Source organism: Lepidothrix coronata, unplaced genomic scaffold (assembly GCF_001604755.1).
Source record: "Lepidothrix coronata isolate B3197 unplaced genomic scaffold, Lepidothrix_coronata-1.0 Scaffold107, whole genome shotgun sequence".
NCBI classification, from domain to species: domain Eukaryota; kingdom Metazoa; phylum Chordata; class Aves; order Passeriformes; family Pipridae; genus Lepidothrix; species Lepidothrix coronata.
Window position 1 is genome coordinate 3,148,996 of NW_016690287.1, and position 14,273 is coordinate 3,163,268.

Sequence of the window (14,273 nt, forward strand, 5' to 3'; positions counted from 1 at the left end):
TTCTGGTGGAAGATGCAGGTGAGCCTTGCTGGGGAGTGTTAGGATAGCTAGCAAGTGTTTTGATAGCATGGCATTTCAGGTTGTCATCCACTGACAAACGTGATACTTCTTTCCCAAAGGCCCTGCCATCATCTAACAACCCCAGACACACCTTCAGGATAGAGAAACAACTGACAGATCCTGTGTCTTGGCATGATCTGGGCAAAGACACCAACAGGCACAAACAACAAAGCAAAATGCAAACCTTCTGCCCAAAATCCTCTCTTAAAAGACAGAGACATCTCTCATTCAAGAAACCATTGGGGAAAATTAAGCACCACCTTCACAGGCTGCAGCAGAAGCAACAAAAAATCTGATAGATTCTTGTGGTTCCTACACTGAGACCTTCTACATCTGGAGTCAAAGCAGAACACCACTAGTTTGAGCATCCAGGAAATAGGAGAGCAAAGGGAATCTGGTACTTCATCTGCCCTGAAAAACCAAATCACAGGCATGACTCAACATTTTATTTTGAAAAAAAGAATTGTGAAGTGCATATTGCATAAACCTTACTAGTCCTCAGCAAAATTGTTTTAAAATAGGGTACCTTCTGTGAAGGGCAACAATCTTTGTCAGGACAAGTCTCCATGTGACTTCTGCTAATAATTAAGGTCAAGATAGAGGTCAGGCATGAAAAACTGATCTCTGAGCCCAGCTAACACCGCTAAGTCCACCTCCCCAACAGTATGCACTCTGTGCAGCTGCTCTGCCCCTCTGATAACCTTAGTTCCAGTCCTTTGCCCGCCATCAGCAATGCTTACCAGGAATGCTCACCAGACACAATGCCATGACTGGCACAGAGAACTTCCCTACAGCTCTGCAGATGGACAGTGTCCATTTTTCTGAACTGAGGGAGGGACAGTAGGAAGGAAGAAAGGAAGTGTGAAACCCCCTAGACTAGGATGGCAGCAGGCCTCTCATGCAAACAGCTTTCTTTTAATACTGTCATCAGCACTCCTAGTATCACAATCCTTCCATTGATTTCATCAACCCCCTGAACCAAACCCCATGAGTCTGAGCATGCTCAGAGCAAATTTACAGAGAAGGAATCCAGAAAGAAAAAAAAAAAAAAGCAAACACTGCATTATATAACTACTTTGTGATGTAACTGAAACATCACATCCTGCTGAGGACGGCTGATGCTGCTGACAAAAAAAAAACAGTACAAAGCTACAAAGCAGCTGGACATCTGCTGTGGGAAAGGCATACAGAGAAAAATGCACCATTATAGTCCAAACAACGCTTGCACCTGAATAAATTCACCAAGCAGGAGCAATCAGCAAAGTTTCTTAGGTGGCCGTAACATAACATCTTCTATTCTTAAAAAAAAAAAAACAAACATCGCAAGAAACCTCTCCCAACACTAAAACCAACATTCTTCTTTAAATTTCACTGCTTTCTAATTTACTCCTACAAAGCAGCTCACTTTTCCTCTCCTGTTACCACAAGCATCATCCCACCTTCCGAGGGGCACTGAGGGCTGAAAGCTCCAGATTCACACAGACACTACGGGAGCTCTGCAAGAGCCTGGACCACCATCGCTGCCGCGGGGACACGCTGCTCCAGCCGGTGGGCTCAGAGCCCTTCCTTGTCCCGAGGCTCACAGCCCACATCCGCGGAGAGAGCAGCTCCGAGAACTCGGGGAGACGCGGCGCTGACCCGCCCCAGCTCGGTGGCTGTCCCGTGTGGGCAGGTCCCGGGACGGGGCGGGCGCGACCCAGCCGTCATTAAAGGGCTCGGCGGGCGATAGTGCCGAGCAGCATTCCCAGCTGGAGCTATGGCGACCTGCGTGCAGCTCAACACCGGGGCCAAGATGCCCCTCATGGGGCTGGGCACATGGAAGGTAAGGGTCCCTTGCTCTCAGCGGGGCTGGGTCTGCCCCCGGTGCGATCTCCTACGCGGGGGTCCGGAGCGCTCTGAATTGGGGATGAAGCGGGGGCATCTCGGCTCAGTTAGGCTCGGTGACCCGTCCCCACTGACACCCCCGGGCCGGAGCGCAGCGCTGTCGGTGCCCCCAGCATCCCGCCCGGGATACCGCCAAGGATGCCCTCTGGCTCCGGTCGTCCCCGCAGGCAGAGCCCCACGCTGCTTTTGAAGCTGTTTTCCCTAGCGTGCCCTCCGTCCTTGTCGTCCCCCTCCTGCCATGGGAGAGAGTTGACTCTTGGGTCTCCCCGGCCCGGGAGAGTCGGCTCCTTCCCTCCCTCACGTACCCGGCAACCCCCTCCCCAGGGATGCGCGGATCCCATCCTCTCCCGTCCCGCAGGGGCTCCCGCAGCCCCTCTCCCGGCTGCTCCCCAGCCCTTCCCGCAGCCAAGGCTTCCGTGCTGCTGCAGTGGGGCACTCGAATTGTCTGCTGCTTCATTGCTGAGTAACTTTAATCCTGGGCGAGGTCACTGGGAATCATCTGTTAATAAGATATGGCTTTAGAAGACCATTCATGCATCTCAAGCAAGTTCTGACAAAGCGGTTTCCACTGCTGTTACAATGACTACAAAATCAGTGAACCATAAAATGACTGAAAACAAACATTGCTAAATCTGTATGAAGAAGATATGCCAACATTTCTTTGTGCACAGCTCTTACCCCCGTCAGGATATAGAAACACATAGAAATGCACATCTCTTCTGTCTCTGAAAGAAGCAGCTTCAAATTACAGGTGGGATGTGCCCCAGCAGGAGCTGGGCTAGAGAATGGTACAATACTCGACAGTGATGTGGATGACTAAGGTGTAGACAACAGGTTAGCAAAGGCATATAGGGCCTTCAGAAAGCTTCATAAAAGAGTTTGGCGAAATAAGCAGTTGAAGAAAAGTACAAAGATCAGTGTTTACAAAGCCATAGTGCTGTCTACTCTTTTATATGGATCTAAATCATGGGTCATCCACTGCCACCACCTGCGTCTCCCAGAACGCTTCCATCAACGCTGTCTCCGTAGAATCCTAAACATGCACTGGTCAGATTATGTGACCAATACATCTGTTTTAGAACAAGCAGCAGTCACAAGTATTGAGGCCATGTTGATGAGAACACAGCTGTGATGGGCAGGGCACATCTCCAGGGTGAAGGACCACCGCCTCCCTAAGATCTTGCTCTATGGTGAACTTGCCACCGGCTACCCCATGAGAGGAGCCCTGAAGAGAAGATAAAAGGACTCCCTGAAACAACATCTCAGCCTTGGCCACACTGATCACCATAACTGGTCTACTCTGGCCTCCAATCAGGAGACCTGGAAACACACCATCTATAACGCGGCTGATGCTTTTGAGAAAGCACACAGGATCACTCTCGAGGAGAAAAGACAATGCAAAAAGAATCGTGTCTTGCAGAATATACCACCTAAGGAGTCTTTCTGTTGTGCCTTTTGCAATCAGACATGTCTATCTCATATTGGCCTTTTTAGCCACCAGCGTGCTTGTAACAAATGTGGGTGGAACCCTCCCCAAATCTTCATTTGCAAAGCCCAGCCATGATGATGATGATGATGATGATGATGATGAAATAACTAGGAAATGGCCTGTATGCTTTGATTTGGGATCTTAACCTTCTGTTTTCAGTCTGCAGCTGGGCAAGTAAAAGCTGCAGTGATGGCTGCCATCGATGCCGGGTACCGCCACTTTGACTGTGCCTATGTGTACCAAAATGAGAGTGAAATTGGGGAAGGGATCCAGCAGAAAATCAAGGAAGGTGTTGTGAAAAGAGAAGATCTCTTTGTCGTCAGTAAGGTAAGGATATAGTGACCTAGGATCCAGGGCAAGGTCTGCTTTGTGTAGAGGGAAGTTCAGAGCAGGGGAAAAGGTTGTATGCTATAGAGTGGAGTAATTCAGGACATAGTTCAGGCCAATACTGATGAAAGCTGCTTTTTGTCACTGTATTTTGTATAGAGTTATCTAAGATACGCTTCACATTCTCCATTTTCATGGGATTGTTCAAAGGATGTGTTAAGCTTAAATGGTCCCAGAAAGTGTCCTGGTTTTAACTTGCTTCTGCTGAAAATTCTGGATTTGGTTCACCACTGAAACTATTAAAAAAAGAGCTCTTTAACCCATATTTGCGTGTAATAAGTGGCTTTTGCATATCTTGACTAATGGAACAGGGTCAGTTTTTAGTTTACAACCCTTTTTGATCACATATGCCACCACAGCACATATTGTCCTTCGTATCAGTGGCCATTGCCCAGTCCTGCTTACAGAGCAAGCCCCATCTGAAAAGAAACAGGGTGGCCTAATTCCACATCACCTTCCAAAGGAAACAGGTTCTTGCTGGAACAGTACAGAAGGGTTCCAAGATATTTAACCCAGGAGGTCACAGTGTGCCTTGTTTTTTGCCCCTAGCTGTGGTCCACATTTCATGAGAAGCCTCTGGTGAAGGGAGCCTGCCAGAAGACACTTGCTGACCTGAAACTGGATTACCTGGATCTCTACCTCATGCACTGGCCTACTGGGTTGAAGGTACAGTAATAGCAATGTCCTTGGCTTTTCCTCCTGGGAGAGCTCCTCAAAACTGCCAGGAGCACTTGCAGCTCCAGAAAGAGCATGTGTCTGGTGTGTACCAGCACTGTGACAATGCTGCCCATTCAGCTTTACTCCAGCCACGTGAGCCGTGCTCCTGATCTCTGCCCCTGAGAGTGAGGCTTGCACAGCGTCCTCTGCCCTTTTGATAACGGAGAGGCAGACCTAGCACTAAGATCAGGCCTCCCAGCTGCAAGCTTGAGTTGTGCTGCTTTACTTTTGGCTAAATCATCCTTCCCTGCTTTGTGGGAAGGAAGGCTGTACTTTGCTACCTGACAGAAATTGTTTCCTCTGCATGTTACAGAATCACAGAACAAGAGACTTCTTCTGTCTTCCATTTCTTTCTTTAATCACTGAGTCCTTAATATAGTACAGATTGAGCTGACCTTTGCTGTAGGAGTCTTTAAGTTGTTCCACAGACCTTGAATTTCAAAAGGTGAGATTTTTTTGACATCTGTGTCAGAATTACATAAAGTACATCTCATACTTCATGTCTCAGTCCATGTCTAGCCTTGGCTTTTCCGTTCTGCTACAAAAAGGTTAAGGCCTCCATCCTGTCTGTTGCTTTTGACCGTGTCAACTGTTTGTCATACTTTGCAAGATGTCATGGTAGGTTTTATTTGAACAAAGACCTTGTGTAAAAGTGTCATGGCATAATATTCTGACATTTGCACAACACTAGACGTGGAGCAATATGGAGATACGGGAATTTATTTCTGAGTTTGTACACCTGGGATTTTCTGGTTTTCCAAGTGCCACTAATTTAAACTGAGGCTCTCCTCACGAGAGACCTGTGTGTTTACATAATATGTTTTTCAGGAGATGTGGCTCACCCTAAACCTGACTGAAATGTTTCTGGGACCTTAACAGGTCCTTCAAAACAACAGTTCTCTCTTAAAGGCATGATGGAGGAGTACAGGAAGCTTGTTTGTTCCACTTTGTTCCACAAGTGGTGTGATTTGTTTATCTGTGTGTGTTTTAGTGAGTCACGACTTTACTTCATCCTGTCCCTCCTACTAGGAATGGCTGCTGGCAAAAGACCATAAACCTGCATGAACTATGTAGACAAATATTAGTATTTTCTCTACTAGTAGTTAAAGCTAATGTTGTCTTCAGTTGTGTTGCTATTAACTTCCCAATAATGAGTGTTTCAAGCATTTTCTCTCTCACTGACAGGCAGGAGAGGAGCTGTTCCCCAAAGATGACAAAGGCATGGCTATACCCAGCAATGCAGATTTTCTAGATACATGGGAGGTAAGTTCAGTCACAGTGGGAGAAGCATGTTTGCTGTCACTGGCAGTCTATTCCATGCTTTCATTACCTTTAGCACTCACAAAGTTCTTATGCATTTATCAGACTGTATACAGTGTTGTTTTTTTAAAACATACATGCTTAGTGAAGCTGATAATTTTCAGCAGAGCTGCAGACCAGATTGCTTGACCATGACAGAAACAGAACTGTCTTTACTACCATTCTTAAACTGCTCAAATACACTTTGCTGAAATAAGTTAGTTTGTGATTTTGTCCACAGCTGCAGTACAGCCCCCTGGTGCTCACTCAACACATTATTGTTTATCATTATTAAGTAACTTATCATTATGTGAATTTCTGCCATCTCAAGAAGGAGCCTTTGGGTTTGGGTGAGGTGGAAGACATGGCACAAATACACCAGTGAGCACTTTCCCCCAAGAGACAAACTTTGCAACTCCAAATAGTTGACTTTCCCTTCCCGTGAAGAGAAACAAAGACAAACCAGGAATAATGTCTTCAGGCCTTGTCTTGCATACTGGATGTTGACTTTGCTCCTCTTTGTATCAGGCCATGGAAGAGCTGGTGGACTGTGGTCTGGTAAAAGCCATTGGAGTCTCCAACTTTAACCATGAGCAGATTGAAAGAATCCTGAACAAGCCAGGACTGAAGCACAAGCCTGCAAATGTCCAGGTAAGCTGCAAGGAGACTTCAGGTGACTGGTTTTTTCAGGCATTATAAGGATCTGATTACAGTTGCGTGAGGAGATGCAAGAGGGAGAAGAAAATAGCACAACAACACCCTCTGATTACTTCTGGGTATATGTAAAGATGTTGTAGATCTCCTGTGTCCAGATAGGGAATGGAGTTGTGGTACACAGATTACAACAACAACTTCTTAAAATACAATACTTGTTCTCTTATTAGTGATGGCACCCATCTCTCATTAATAGCAGATAATTGTTCAAACAACACACGTTTCTTCTCATGCAGGCACGCACAGTTCATTCAGTCACCCAGTTGTAAAAGGGTGGTCAGTTTTAACTGTTGTGCAGAAGCAGTGGCTTCATGATATCTGCCCTGAAGATATTTTTATTTATATAAAATAAAACATAAAGCGTGTATATATACACATATCAAAAAAATTACCTAGCCTTTGTCTGCACACAAAGGTACTGTCTTCTTCTATGCTACAGAACCTGCTGTAGATACTTATCTCTCCCAGAAATATTACACAGACTCAGACACCTCTTGCAGTTCTGAATCCATTAGTTCTTGCAAGTTCACGTAGAGTACTAAACTCACTCAGTCTCCAGAGCCTTTCTCTGCATGTAGTTATAGAAAAAGAGCATGCTAAAAGGGAAAAATGCATTTCTGTCCCAAACTACAGTATCTATGTAACACATTCACACAAACTCACAAGAAAGGGATTTTTATGACTAGAACACATAAGGAGCGGTTACAAAGCAGATGCTGCATGTCCTTCTAATCCCACTCCACATTACAGTTGAACATACAAGGCATCAGGGTTCTCAATATTTGCTCAATTACTGCTTGGAAATCCAAGAAGCATCTCAGAATGTGCCTTCTTGGGGCCAAAGAACTCAGGGATAAGCCTTATGAAATGCTTTTTCTCCCGAGCAGTAACCCAGATATACAAGAAATCTCACTGTAAAAATAGGTGCTGTAGAAAACTAAGACTCAATAATACCTTGCAAAGACGAGCACATGAGGACAAACACCAACCTTTAAGTGCATTAGGAGATAATCCCTGGAGTGAGTTACAGCAGTTGTACTGCTATCAATCTCTATGCTCTTCTGTTGGTAGATCGAATGTAATCCATACCTTACCCAGGAGAAGCTGGTACACTACTGTCAATCCAAAGGGATTGCTGTGACAGCATACAGTCCCCTTGGCTCTCCTGACAGACCATGGTAAGACTGCTTTGCAAGGGAACTGGTGTGGGTTATGCTTGAAGCACTGAGACACTAAGTATATCTTTCCCCTGCATAGGGCTAAGCCAGAGGATCCTTCCCTTCTGGATGACCCCAAGATCAAAGAAATTGCAGCCAAGCACAAGAAATCCACAGCACAGGTACACAGATTCCAGACAGTGGTTATCCATTCCTGTAATACAGGACAAGGTGGCATTTCCTTCCTTGTCACTTGTGGTGTTAGGTAGCAGTACAGTCTGTTTACTGTGTGACCTGCAATGCAAGTGTCCTCTGACACTTGCAAACAAGAAACATTTTCTTGACCCATCTGCGGATGCTGTAATGTTTCAGTCTTCATCTCAAGTCCTCTGTCACAGAGAATAAAATCTTGATAGAAGTTTGGATGGGTAAGAAAAGACTTGTTTGCCTCTAAACAGAATAGGAAAGGTGGTCTTCCATGGGGGCCTCCACCACTTCCCCTCTTTGCTCTCCAGGCAGTGCTACCTGGATTGCAGGGATAGGAATGATTTGAAATGCAGCTCTGCAGAAGAGGGTATATCTTAGGGAATATGACTGTTGGAACAGGCTCTGCTTCCTTCAGAGCAAGAACCATCCTCTTTCTGATTCTGTTCTTGCAGGTTCTCCTTCGCTTCCAGATCCAGAGAAATGTCATTGTGATTCCCAAGTCTGTCACACCACAGCGCATCGTGGAGAACTTCCAGGTGAGGGATTAGGAGTGAGCTGGGTGCTGCCCTTCAGGGACAGCACAGCTTCTCCCTGCAGAGCAAACAGAGATCCTTTCTCACCTGTAGGAATAGTTGTGCTTCCGGAAGAATTTGTAATGGGAAAGCTAGAAACTCAGTTAAGCTTAGGAAGCCTGCAAAGTGCCTTCAAGAGGGTTAGATGGTTTTTTTTCCCCTTCTGCAGCCCAGAGGGGATTGCAAAGAGAGCTATGTTATCTCTCTCTCTTCTATGCCAGAGAGAGATAACCCTAACAGACATGTACAGAGGCCTTGGGAAGGCGGGGGAGAAACAGAGACGATACTAAAGGCCCTGGAGAGGGTGGGAACTTGCCTTTTCCTCCCTAGAGCCCGGTCCTTAAATAGCACTGTCAGGAATTTGTACATTTCTTGTGTTCTGGCTTTCTAAATAAACTTTTGAATTCTTTCCACTGCCATGGCATTTCTGGGAATACCTGCATATCTTACTTTACATCACCCTTCCCAGCTTCTCCTCGGACAAGAGGATGAGTTTTTCTCTGTCTACCTACACACTGTACTGAGGGCTACATTTAAGTCTACAGTTGAAAAGCAGGAATGAACCAAGTTTGGGTAACAGTATGCTGGTAATTTTAGCAGTCACTTTACATGGTGTCTCCTGTTCTGCAGATGAATTGGCACATGGTGCTTGATTGGCACCTGAGTGCAGTAGCACACTACAAAAGGCTTTGCATTAAGAAAATAGTCCTGGTGTCCATAAACTGTGTTGCTCCTTTGTTAATTGACTGAAACTGGTCATCAGGGTTTCAAAATAGATTGATAGGTAGTCTTGTAGATGTTCCTTTGGATTAGGACAGAAAGATGCACAAGTGGCACATGCAAGTGCTTTCCAAGTGTCCTGCAACAGCTGGCATGTGTAATTGCAACTTTGGATATATTTTTTTTTATTTCCTCTGCTAATGCATTCTTACTAATACAGAGAGATGCCTTTTTCTCTTCCATGAAACAGTAATTTCAGCTAACCAGTTCTTCTCCCTTTTAGACTTGTTCTTTAATTCTGTAAAACTTCCTTACAGTCTCTGGTTTGTTCAGAGAAGTGATTTCCAGCTGTTTCTCTTGTTAGGTATTTGACTTCAAATTGACTAAAGAGGAGATGGCAACTATTTTCAGCTTTAACAGAAACTGGAGAGTCTATACAATGAGCATGTAAGTGGTAGCATTCAGTATTTGGGGTTTTTTTCCCAAAGCTTAAATAATGAATACTATATATACAGAGGTTTTACATCTAAATATTGCCTAGAAGGTCAGGAGCCTGAATGATGAAGTGATTTGGATGCTCCAAATATACAAAATCTACACACTATACAGGAAAACAAATCTGGGAAGAAAAATCATTCTACAGTTATAAAGTTCAGATCCCACCTTGGTGGCTTCTCTAAGCACTACTAGAGCTTGATATATTGAAAAAAATTATGGCTAAAATGAAGTCTTTTATTCCCTTCAGGGCCAAAACTCACAAGGACTACCCATTCAATGCAGAATACTGAAGATATTCTGCCCTCCTTCAGAGCTTGGTTTGATATTCTTCCTATCAGTTTATCTAGCTTTTTTATTGCATCTCTCCTCCTGCAGCAATGAAGTCACAGCATATGTATTCAGTGATTATATTTTGTTTGTTCTCTTTGAAATAAAGACACAGTAAAATTGTTTTAAAATAATTAAATGTGGGCTGTAATAATTTTCTTTTAAAATGAGGACTTATTAAGGAGAAAACAGGGAGAGATTTTGAACTACACCTTCACATTTATACTTTATCTTGCTTTATCTGGCTAAGAAGAATAGTCAGCAGTTGTGAGCATTGGAATAAAATCTGAGAAATGTGAACTAAAGATTCACTTCCTCAGGATAAATGAGATAATCAGAAGTTTTATCACTCCAGAACTAACTGAGAAAAGGGGGTTTACTACCTTAAAAAAAAAAATCCATAAGCAGAAAACACACAGGTGCGCAGTGGGCAGTATTTTTCCTCAGGTTTTCTCCCGAATGTGTGGGTTTTCCCTGGGACAGCACAGCCCCTCAGCACATTCTCCAGCGGGCACCAGAGGGCAGCCAGCCCTCAGCGACCCGCCTTGTCCCCTCCCCGCCGGCCACAGCCCCGGGGTGGTGGAGACATTTCAGCTGTCACACACAACCCCGGGGGCTGCTGGCAAGGGAGGCTCAGCCCCTCGGTGCAGAGCCCAAATTGCTGGCCTCCCCACTGGCCCTGCCAGCCTCAGGGGCCAGTTTCCCTGGCAGCATTTACTGCTGTGAGCCCAGGGTACCTAGCTCGGGGATGATGGCCCATCTAGCTCCATCCATCTCCTCTGGCAGCTCCCTTCAGCCCAGTCACCCCATCCCACTGCTGCCCTGGCCCCACAGCCCCAGGACTGCAGCTGGGGGCCCCAAGCCCTCCCACAGTGCTGCAGCATCGGAGGTTTGCTCACCCCTATAGTCCTATGCCCACCAACCCCTTCTGCCTCTCTCCCCCTGGCACATCCCAGCCTGGTGCAGGGACACACATCCCAGCAACCCAGTGATAGCAAAGCCGAGCACCTGAGCTGCCCACACACCTCTACATGCATGGATACCCACTGTGGAGCCTGTCTGGCACAGGGGACACGTGGAGAGTAGGTCTCAAGGAATTGATCCCCCCAAATCTCCTTTCTACCTGACGCTCAAATTCAAGACATTAAAACAATCAAGGCTCCTTTAACACCACCAGGTGAGATGAGGAGGTATTTGATTTTGTGGCTGTGTCACCTTTCTGTTTCCTACTACTGGGCAGGTAGACAAATGCATAATCTTAGATGTTGCACTTGGGTTTCAGGGGAAAACAAACACTTTAGGACCTTCTTTCCAAAAGTTCCACTTCCAATTCCTGAGAACGCAATCCAAAAACATTTGTTTTGCAGCTTCCTAAATGAAGCAAGCCCTAAACCCCTGAGCAATCCCCAGGCTGAGGTGAGAGAGCTCTACTGAGATAAAATACACATTTTTATTGAACAATAAAGGTACAATGCTTACTATGACGCAGGGAGAGCCAAGGGTTTAGACCACTGTCTTTTCAGTGCATTACTTCTCCAGCATGAGTTACCCAGTGGCCATAGTGACCTCAGGGGTTTCCTTGTTCAAGCACGAATCATCCACCAGCTGCCATCCTCTCAGAAGTAAGCCCTTTCAGCATGGACCTCCTTCAAAGAGTGCACCCATGTCTCCAGCAGTGTTCCTGAGTCACAGCACTGTGGGCTTAAATTCTGGCATGAGACAGGGTGTTTATATCAGTTTCAGTGGTAGCTGGAATTGCTCCTGGCTGGCACTGAGTAGTTCATGGTCTGCACTCAGGTCGCCACTGCCATCCCCTGATACCCTCTGCAATTTATGTTCTTTACATTCTACCCTCCACTTTAATTGAAAGATATATTAAGAATTGCTTTCACCCTTATACAAACTCCACCTTTAACATTGTCACAATCTTAATGTGTATTCATTATAAACTCCATCCCTTGTCCCTGCAGACCAGTAGTTAACACCTCACCCAGGTGAATGTAATATACATTACAAAGCCACCCCTTCCCCAGCAGTCCTGGTCTCTCTGAAGCCTCATTTGCAGCACATGGCAAGCCCCAGTGCACAGTCCCAACACAGCAGCACACTTCTCTACCCCATGTTTCACAGCCAAACCCTCCACGGATCCTCAGCTAGTGCTTCTGGATCCTACATGTGGAGACAGCACTACACCAGGCCACTGGGGCTCAGGTGTGGAGGAAGCATCTGTCTATCTCTTCCCAGTCACCTTCCCACTCAGCAATGGTCCCCCCAAGGTCCCTCCTTTCTTCAGGTATTTGCATACTGTCTGCACTCACTCCTGGACATGCACTGGCTGTGCCACTTCCCCCAGTGTGTATTGCCAGGACCAGGATCATGGCTCCTTCCATAGTCCTCATTACTCCAGTTTTGGGCCATGTCAGGGTATCACACACAATCTCCAACAGCTACTGTCCCAGGCAAAACAACTTCATCACCTCATCTCAGGGCAATCTAAGATAATTTATTGCCAATTAACAAATCTTTATTTCACTGATTCAGGTACTGCAGGGGGCAGGGAGGGAAGAACACAGAAGAACAAATCAGTAAATGCCTTTCTTCCCCTTCTCCAACCTCTGTTTAACCCAAACACCAAACCCTGTCCTCCTCTCTGCTTCCCTTGTTTTCACCATAGATTACATCCAGGCCATCCCAATCCCTCCCTGAAAGCAAGGGTGGCTCGGAGGGTGATGCCGGGTGCTTGATGCTTCCCTTCATCACTCCTGTGTCCTAGAGCTCCTGGGTGGGTGGGCTGCTGGTCCCAGGGCTGCTGCTGCCCTGACTGGCAGGGGTGACCCAGCCTGCAGGCCCCTCAGCAACTTGGCCCCTTTGGGGTGAGGTGCTGCCCCCCTTCTTACCTGCCAGGGGGACTGGGGATGCACACACAGATGCTTCCCATCTGCTGGAGCTCAGTCACACCAGATGGCAGCACCGGCTTCATAGTCATCCAGAACTGGTTCTGACCAGCCTGGGGCAGTTCATGGTTTCCTCCTGTCCAGGTTTCCCCTGAGGGGATAAACCCACCCTTTCCACACAGTAACCACCACTGGTGGATGGTAGGAGCACTTGCTCATCCTTGCCTACGGTCGGGACTTATTATTTAAGCAGATGGGATTAAAGAACAAATGTGTGAAGACAAAAAGCCTCATCAGATCTGAGAAGATGGGAGATCCACCAAGATATGCTCCTAGATTGATTTGAGTTCAGAGTAAAAAATAGGCTGAGGTCTTCTACGGTCAGGGCTGGCCAAGCCCCTCAGATCTGCCTCCTGGCACCCGGAGATTGAACTGGAGCCCCCCAGTAGAGCAAAATAAACCTCCCATTTAAAGACTCCATTTCCCAGGGATTCAAGCTTGAAACCCACATGCTCTCATCTCCAAACCCTGGTTTAAGCTATGCCTGTGTATGTTGGTACCTCTGAAGCTGCAGACCCTCACAGCTCTCTTTCTCCCTCAGGAGTAGAGATTGATTGCACCTTGCAACTCTGTCACCTCCCTACTTTGTGCTTTTTCTGCAGGCCACTGGGTCTCTGGTAAAAACTACCTCCACAAGGACATACCCACTTCCATTATTTTGGGTCCTGTTCTCAGATGCCAAACACTGCTGTGTCTCCAAAGTCACAAATTGTGGTGAAATTACAGTAACTAAATGCAAAGTCAGAAAAACAAACTGAAAACTCGTGATACTACACATCCTGTTTCAGTGCAACATCTCACACGTGCATAAACAAAGAAACAAAAAAAAAAAAAACCGAAAAGGCAACAAAATCCCTCCTCGCCTGCACAGTTCCTCTTTGCCAGCTCAGTGTAAAGAAATAGTTGGCCATGTTATCAAGGACACAGTAGATAAAATTTAGCAGACTGGCTGTCACACAGTGACACGTGCAGTACTTCTTCCTCCCTCAAGGCCCTGCCACCATGTGATGGCCCCTGCCAGACCCTTGGGAGAGGTAAACAGTGGAAAGCTGATTTCTTACAGCTGTGAGGGGTAAGGCTCCCACTCACAAGAGTGAACAGCAAAAACAAAATACAGAACTTCCACCTGAAGCGTCTTGTGACAAGATGGAAGCATCCCCCTGATGAAAAACCATCAAGGAAAAACAAACCTAAATAGCAAGAGATAAGCACCAAGTTGTGTACCAGGTAAAAACACATCTCATTCTGCCAGGGATGGCTGATGTGCTGACACTAAACAGGAAGAACA

At 46.2% G+C, this 14,273-nt stretch overlaps 1 protein-coding gene across 2 annotated transcripts; it reads left to right on the forward strand.

Annotated features, from left to right (window-relative positions):
- Window positions 1-1,191: 1,191 nt before the first annotated feature.
- On the forward strand, window positions 1,192-10,141 carry LOC108501738 (aldo-keto reductase family 1 member B10-like). 2 transcript variants are annotated; one of them, XM_017823938.1, is made up of 10 exons: window positions 1,192-1,882; window positions 3,593-3,760; window positions 4,370-4,486; window positions 5,723-5,800; window positions 6,365-6,487; window positions 7,622-7,728; window positions 7,808-7,889; window positions 8,367-8,450; window positions 8,956-9,073; window positions 9,571-9,649. In XM_017823938.1, exons 1-9 carry the CDS (start codon window positions 1,817-1,819, stop codon window positions 9,046-9,048), a joined length of 918 nt encoding a protein of 305 aa, XP_017679427.1. In that variant the 5' UTR covers window positions 1,192-1,816; the 3' UTR covers window positions 9,049-9,073; window positions 9,571-9,649. The 2 variants fall into 2 exon arrangements, with proteins under 2 accessions (XP_017679427.1, XP_017679426.1); XM_017823937.1 differs by lacking the exon at window positions 8,956-9,073 and adding an exon at window positions 9,952-10,141 and having other exon boundaries at window positions 1,193-1,882; window positions 9,571-9,653.
- Window positions 10,142-14,273: the final 4,132 nt, after the last annotated feature.